At 35.8% G+C, this 8,056-nt stretch overlaps 1 protein-coding gene and 1 long non-coding RNA gene across 2 annotated transcripts; both read right to left on the minus strand.

Annotated features, from left to right (window-relative positions):
- Positions 1 to 282: 282 nt before the first annotated feature.
- LOC125777215 (uncharacterized) lies at positions 283 to 1,811 on the minus strand. Its single transcript, XR_007422172.1, has 2 exons — positions 658 to 1,811; positions 283 to 570 (listed from the first exon to the last, which is right to left on the minus strand). It is a non-coding gene; the product is annotated as an uncharacterized LOC125777215 (long non-coding RNA).
- A 3,827-nt stretch (positions 1,812 to 5,638) lies between these two features.
- LOC105230151 (probable deoxyhypusine synthase) lies at positions 5,639 to 6,514 on the minus strand. The gene is given in 7 exon segments (XM_049452694.1): positions 5,639 to 5,694; positions 5,697 to 6,079; positions 6,081 to 6,194; positions 6,196 to 6,236; positions 6,238 to 6,270; positions 6,324 to 6,436; positions 6,439 to 6,514. Coding segments are annotated over 7 exon segments (816 nt in total).
- Between the last annotated feature and the right edge of the window lie 1,542 nt (positions 6,515 to 8,056).

Genomic DNA, 8,056 nt, shown 5'->3' on the forward strand with positions numbered 1-8,056 from the left:
TTCAAAAAACATCGATGTTGACATCGATGTCATAATCGAAAGCTCAACATCGATGTTCGATATTTATCAAAAACCGAACATCGATGTTGGATCCATCGATGTTGGATCCATCGATGTTGGATCCATCGATAATTTTTACATTAATAATTGACAAAGAAATAAAACACAATCTATAAATTCGAAATTTATTAAGCCACAGCCAGTGTGCATAGCACATTTACGACTTATTTTAAACGTTTTTCTCGATGTTATACTTGTATTTTTAAATAATCGTAACGCATATTTCATTTTAAATGAATTTATTTATTCATATCTTTAAAAACATGAAGTACAAATTATAAATAAATGTTATTACAACTTTAAAAATAAAATATTAAATTTCACAGTTTAATGGGGAAGTAAGTATATGATTGTCAAATATCTTATAAAAATATAAAAAGCTGAAATTCAATTTAAAAATTTTAGATTAATTTGGCTTCGTTATTTTCAAGTTTTTCAAAAAATTCCCAGAAGCGACTTTTTGGCGGCATTTTTAATTCTATTCATTTATAATTTATATGCATTTATAACCTTAAAAAGAATAATTTCCTTTAGCATGCGCAAAAAGCAAACAGATGAATTCAATATTTAGATAGAATTCAATCATTAAAAACTTACATATTGTTGTATTCCATGTAATATATATATATATGCACAACACCAGTAGAATACGAACAAATCAGTAAATTTAAATACATAGGTACGCACAACACAATTTTTTATTAACAAACAAATAGAAGTGGGAGTGAGCGTAAATGTGCAAGACGAATCACGAAGAACGAACGAATGAAGGGAACGACCGGAATGACGCGTTCACATTGTGAACGCAGCCACAAATCAGTTTGTGAAGTTCACAACTAAAAAATTTGATTTGTGGCTGCGTTCATAGAAGACATAATTTGTTTCCTAAGTTGCATTGGTTTGGTGGACGTCCGTGTCGTGCGTGAGGCCGTAAGTTGACATCGATGATTGATTCCGTTAACATCGATGTTGCGATATTTTTCGTATGGCAACATCGATATTAAAACATCGATGTTTTTGCTTTCAACATCGATGATCATCGAACATCGATGTTCATCGAGCATCCCTAGATCAGAGAGTCTGCATGGGACTGTGACAGCGTACGCACGTTTGGCATCAGACTACGCAATGAGTTTATCCTCTGGCTAGTCTTGGTACCCTGACTTGTGAACGCCGTCTGTTAAGGGTGAGCTTGGTAGTGAGTTTATCCTCTGACCAACTCAACCTTTAACATCGCGGTCGCTAACGCAGTCTTCTGTGGTCCGGGATCTTTACGCGGCAAAAGTGGTTAAAAAGGACCTCACCAGCGTAGCAGAGGAGCGTAAACGTGTACACCAGGACAGCGTTATTGAAGCCTACACGAGCGTCGGCAGAAGTAGCCGAACGTAGTCGTCGTAGCACGCGAGTGTCAACGTGTACATCAGGATAGCGTTATTGAAGCCTACACGAGCGCCGGCAGAAGTAGCCGAGCGTAGTCGTCGTAGCACGCGAGCGTCAACGTATACGCCAGGACATCGTCATCGAAGTTTACAGGAGCGCTGGCAGAAATAGCCGGGCGCAGTCGTCGTAAATAGTCGAGTGTGGTTGTCGTAGCACGGGAGCGTCAACGCACGCCGAAGGATATTGTCAGCGATGCCAACGCGAGTGCCGGCAGAAGTAGCCGAATGTGATCGTCGTGGTACAGAGCAGCAAGTCGCCTAGCACCCAGGAGCGCAGCAGAGCGGGAAACGGTATTGTCCTAACGGACCACACTGAACCGTTACCCTGACAGCACTTTCCTCGTGCGACGATATTATAACGCGGGAGACAATTTTGTAACTTTAACTAAAATATATGTAAGTTTAATTAAATAAAGTACGATTCGCAGAAGAGCCCCAATATTTACAAATTTATTGCAAGGAACCCTGGACACGGCGAGTACACCTCAGCAATTTATACTTGTAAGAAGCAGGGGCACCAAAAAGCTTCGTTACACCCTTATCTGTCGTTCATCAGATATGAAATCTCCCACTTTTACCATAAATTTTCGATTTTTTAAATAAGTAAGACTCCAATGTTTTATACAATTCTAAAGGTAGAATTTTTTTTAATCTTATATGAAAGACCTTCGTGCCACACCTTATCAAACGCCTGAGCTACATCTAGAAATATTGCTCAACAGTACTCCCTGTGCTCAAATTCTTTCCTTATCTCGTTAGTAATTCTATTTACTTGCTCTATTGTGCCATGTTTCTCACAAAAAGCGAATTGATGCATTGGTATTGTATTATTTTCGTGGAGGAAAGTAGACATCTTTGATAGTGATACTTTTTCAAATACCTTTGAAAAACAGGGTAGAAGACTGATTGGTTTGTATGAAGACGGCTGTGTTAAGTCTTTCCCAGGTTTATCTATCAAGATAATCTGCGAATTTTTCTATGAAATTGGATAGTATCCGAAACTAATAATTGCATTGAGGAGCAAAGAGAGCACCTCTACAGCAATAATTGGTAACTCAATTAGCATTTTTGAGGAAATATTATCATGTCCTGGCGACTTTTTTGGATTAAGTTCTTTGATGATTCCAATAAGTTCAGAAGGTGAAGTCTTAAAAGACTCTAGCGACTCTAGCGACTCTTTAGCTGTGAGGGTAAGATTGACAGCTTAAAGTTGTTCTTTGGCAAATTGGGTTGAAATACCTTTTCTAGGTGATTTGCAAAACAATTAGCCTTTTCCTCGTCACTTTGAGCCCAATTTCCACCCAAATCTCGTATAGGCATGTTGGAGTCAGTTGGTGGCTTCATGAACTTTTGGCCTTTTCAAATGGAATTTTGCTTGCTTGAATTTGGACACAGCTTCTTTATATACATTTCGGTGTTGAATTCTTTCTCACCTTTAAGCGCTTTTTTTAATTTAAGTACAGCTGATTTTAATTGAAGCTGAGTGGAAGGAGAGCGCTTTATCTGTCATTCCCATCTTGCACGCCTTTTTTCATTTACAAGCTTTTCACTTTCTCTATTAGAGATTTTTCTGAAATCAAGCGGCTTATAGCTTTTGTTTGGTGTTGCTAAGACAGCTCCGCTGGTTATTATGGGGTCCCGGTGGTCTAGAACGCTCAAATTAAGGGTGTTTTCTGGATTTTTTTGAAGGTTTAAAAAAAGAGCAATCAATTTAAAATTTTTACAGTTTATTTATATACTAATGAAGAGTACAAAAATAAATTTTTTTTTAATAAAAAATTTGTTTAGCAATATTAAAAATGGCGTCCAACAAAAGCTATCTTAATAAATGACTCCCGGTGCCGTTGTTGATTTTGACTTTTCTGAACATTTGAAACATAAAAACCAAATAAATTATTAGGAGTGCCGCTATGGCTGGAACTACAAGCAAAAAAAATATTGAAAATTAAAAAAATGTCGCGCTTTTGAAGTTCAGATTCTGAAAACGGCTATTTTTGGACCAGTTATAGATCGAAAACAATCGAAGTTCTTTAAATTAAAATTTGATCGTAGTTCCAGCGATAGATATTGATCTTATAAACACCATATTAAAATTTTAAGTGATTCGGATGGATAGTTTTTTTTTCATCAACGGCACGCCGAAAAAAGTAGTTTTGAGATAAATGATTTTAAAGTATCCATTCATCGAGCCCCTCGACCGCGCGCTACCTGCTAAAACGGCTGCAGAAGCTAAAATAATGTGAATATCCTTTCAAATTTACAGCATATTCTTAAAAGACTATACTTTCGAACTATCAAAAAAAAAAAAAAATCGATTTTTTGAAAATTCAAGACCACCGGGACCCCTTAAATGATTGACTTCTCTTATGCTTTCGTCAATATCTCTTCCTGTATTTATTTTGTACTCAATATTAATGTGGCTACTGACGTATTTTTTTTATTTTAGCGAATTCGTTTTATAAGAAGTTAGACCCACTTTTGGATTAACAAATATGGGTTTTTCACATAACTTTATTATTACGGGAGAGTGATCAGAAGATAGATCAGTACATGTATCAGCTGTTATGTGCGATTTATCTATATTTTTAATTACAGCAAAATAAATTAAATCTGGTATTTTCTTACGATTAATAGGCCAAAATGTCGGCTTACCAGGAGATATTATTTACAGTTTATTGTGCCTATTTATAATAGTTTGATACAGCCGTAAAGTTTAAGTCACAACCCCGATTTTTTAGTGATATTGCTGTAGCTTGTAACTATGGTGTAGCTTGAGATTCTAGAGCATAGTGGTTTAAATGATTTCTAATTAACACTGCCATGCCACCATCCGCTTTTCCATGCGGATCATATAGTCTAAATCCCGGTATATTGAAATTATTTTTATTTGTTAGATGAGTTTCTGAAATAAGTATTACATCTGTATTCTTTTCACACAGAAATCTGATAATCTCTAATTTATGTTGGTTAATACCGTTAGCATTCCATATACAGATATTTAGTAAGGTCATTTTTTACTTAATAAATTTTGCAACATTTGTTTTTGTGATTTTATTAAATCTTGGATCATGTTTTGCATGGTAGACATAAATTGTGTCATACACTGTGTAAGATTTATGATCATAGTTTTAATACCTCCATTTGAAGGATTTTGCGGAAAGTGCATTTGCACAGTGTTGCCTTTCACCACCTTTGCATAGCTTCCTTGCATATTATTATTGCTAGAAGTAATAGGATTTGAACTTTTTTCTGAGGTTGCTATAATTTTATTACGGGGTGTTTGTAACATTTGGTTACGACGTGCTTGAATGCCCTGTGACAACTTCGATTTCAAATCTTTATATGTGACCTGGTCTACGGAAAGGGGGCCTAGGTGTCAAAAAATTAATTTTCACTTTTTAACTGACGAAACGAGTTGTTTATTTTTAACAGCTGTTTCCCAGAAAACTAGTTTTCGCACGTTAGCTCTCTTTTCGTAGACCAAGTCACATATACAGGGCAACCTCTGTAGTTAACAGTGTGATTTCCTCTTTCTTAAGGGTGTATTTAGAAATGGGATGTAAATCACCACATACCACACAAACACTGCGTAGAGTGCAGTATGATTTAGTATGCCCATATCTCAGTATATACAGTAGATAACCTTTGCTTTGTTCACATACATATACTCACCTCTAAGAAATCTTAGGGTGTTGTGTAACACTTTTTTTGCTACTTTCATGGTAATCAGGGTGTTGTGTTAGCATTTGAGCTACATATAAATTTTAAATTTTGATGATCAACACTTTAAAATGTATTAAATAATGCAAGTGTTTACGTTATTTAAGTGATTATATTGAATTATTTTGAATCTCTGTTCAATTTTATTAGGATATTACTTGTTGTTTGATGTTAAATCAGTTGTTTTTTTTGGGCAATTTTTAAACACGCTTCAAGTATTTCTAAATTTTTGCATGCAGTAGGATACAATCCTGGGTGGCAAGTTGTCGTTTGACATATGTATGTGTACAAATTGACAATTCGTTAGCCGTTATAGGAAAACATCAATTGGAAATTGAGTTTAAATACAAACGTTAAAAAGTTTGTTTACTATTACAAATTAAAGTCCACAAATTTGCATTTTTTACAATTATTTATTATCATGGTTCGTTTTCTGTTTTTGCATTGAAATGTCTTTTAACAAAAGTTTCACCAATGGCACTACTAAACTAGCTTCTGTATACACCTTAACTGGTGAAGCTTCTTTCCTTATTTTACTCCAAGAAATAGCCTCATCTGGTCGAGCACCACTGTCACTGCCATCGAATTCCGAAGCTGTGTTAATAAAAACGGAATAATCGGCTCCATTTCTCATCAAATTCGCATTGCATATGTGATGCTTTATAATACCGCCACCAATTATAATCATTCCCGATTTGGTGGCTTTCACAGCCATAGTGTTTAGACGTCGCAAATCGGACAAAATATCTACCACTAATCCGGGGTGACGGAAAGAGAGGAAATACATCATGTCACCTAGGCTACCGTCTGTAAGCGCAGGGCAAAACACAGGTATTTTATGTTTCGCAGCCCAGTAGCTAATTACCTATACGATTTATACCACGATCCCGTAAAGACCGGCCAGATAATTCGAATGATCCCATGTACGTGGGAGCTAGGCATTTAATAAAGTCTTCTTCAACGCCACCCGCTATGTTTTTGTCTAATGAATTCATCCGCTTCATGCAAATCGGCTTCCTTCAGATTTCAACGGCTGCTGCCTACAATCTAGCTAAGAATATTTTAAAATACATAAACTTTTGCATAAAAAAATGGTTACATTACCATTAGAATGATTTCTCTTATTGCCAACCCAAGATTAGTAGCTTGAAACTCCGTATTAACATACGACTCAAATAATTTTGAGTAATCAATTCCTTGATTCCAATAATACCCCGTACGATGGGTGTGTTTTCTTGTATATTTTCACTTCGTTTAGGTACCGCTTCTTTAGCGATATCTGGATCAACGGACATTTTCTAATGTATAAAACCTATATTCATTCCAATTATTAAACTTTAAATAAAATATTTAGTAACTTTATACAAACTAAACTTTGTTTTGATTTAATTTGAGTGTTCGAATATGGAAAGCTGCACCTTTTATGTTTTCTGTCGGTCAAATGTAAACAAATACATTCAGAAGAAAACTCACCACCGAGAAATCTAAAAACAGGGCTGCTTTTTATTAATAATAACTCACTACATAAAGAATATAAATGACATTTTTATGGGCGAAACATGACACACTATGACGTTTAAATCAAATATTAGTAAATATATGTCATTAATAAATAATTTCCTTAAATTTGCTAAGTATTTACTATCTCAATATATACAGCACTGTGTTGCTACCTCTCCAAATCCAAGATGGCCGCTATTCACCCCTCAGAAAGCTACCACGAAAAGGTTATCTACTGTGATATTCATTTATGGAATTACGACGATAAAGCGTCACAACATTGTGTTGTTGGAAGAAAATTCGAAGTGTGCCGAACAAAACAAACTAAGGAACGCCGAATGTCACCGCTTCCCTTGCCGGTCTAACAGATTAGCAATCAAACCAGCGTAAATATGTATGTATGTATGATCTTGCATACATATCGACGCAGCCGAAAAATATTCTAGAATTGTAAAAATTTTAAATTACCACTTATGTTATAATACATTTTTCTGTGTTTTGCGGGATAACACTTTTCCCTTCCAGAAGAAACATAAGAAAATTTTTTAGATTTTGCCAAAGCAAAGACATGCTCACGGAATAGTTTTCTGTCTGCTTTTATGAATGATGTGCTGTACACAAAGAGAGCGACAGATTTTAAGCGACATCTGTAAAATATTAAAATACAAACGCTGGAGGTACTTATTAAAACGCATTTCTCTGGGTGTCAGCAGACACTCATTAAAGCGGTAGGTCCAGACGTGATTATGCCCATAATGCTGCAAAAGCTGGAAGAACTAATAGTTCAAAGGCTAGAAAATATATACAAAGCGAGCATTCAACTGTCTTACATCCCAAGAATTTGGAAAATAATTAAAGTGGTGTTCCTGCCAAAATCAGGGAGAAGAACACACGATAATGCTAAGGATTTTAGACCTGTAAGCTTCACATCCTTTATGCTGAAGGTACTGGAAAGGCTAATGGACTTACATATAAGAACAACCATGGCGGATACGTTATCGAAGTCTCAACATGCATACATAAAGGGCCGATTAACCGAAACTGTCCTTCACGATGTAATAAGTGTAATTTAAAAATCACTACATTACAAACAATATATAATTGCTGCATTTCTTGATATAGAGGGAGCCTTTAATAATATAGAAGTAAACACGATCATTAATTCTATGAAACATGGTGGCATAGACGACACGGTGCGCAGATGGATAAAATCGATGCTTAAGAGTAGGAAGACTATAGCATCAAACGGCGCTGCCATTCAGTGAAGTTATTGAGCAGAGGGACGCCTGAAGGAGGGGTCCTCTCCCCTCCTATGGGTTATAGCGCTGAACGAAATA

The sequence above is a fragment of the Bactrocera dorsalis genome, chromosome 3 (assembly GCF_023373825.1).
Source record: "Bactrocera dorsalis isolate Fly_Bdor chromosome 3, ASM2337382v1, whole genome shotgun sequence".
Classification (NCBI taxonomy): Eukaryota; Metazoa; Arthropoda; class Insecta; order Diptera; family Tephritidae; genus Bactrocera; species Bactrocera dorsalis.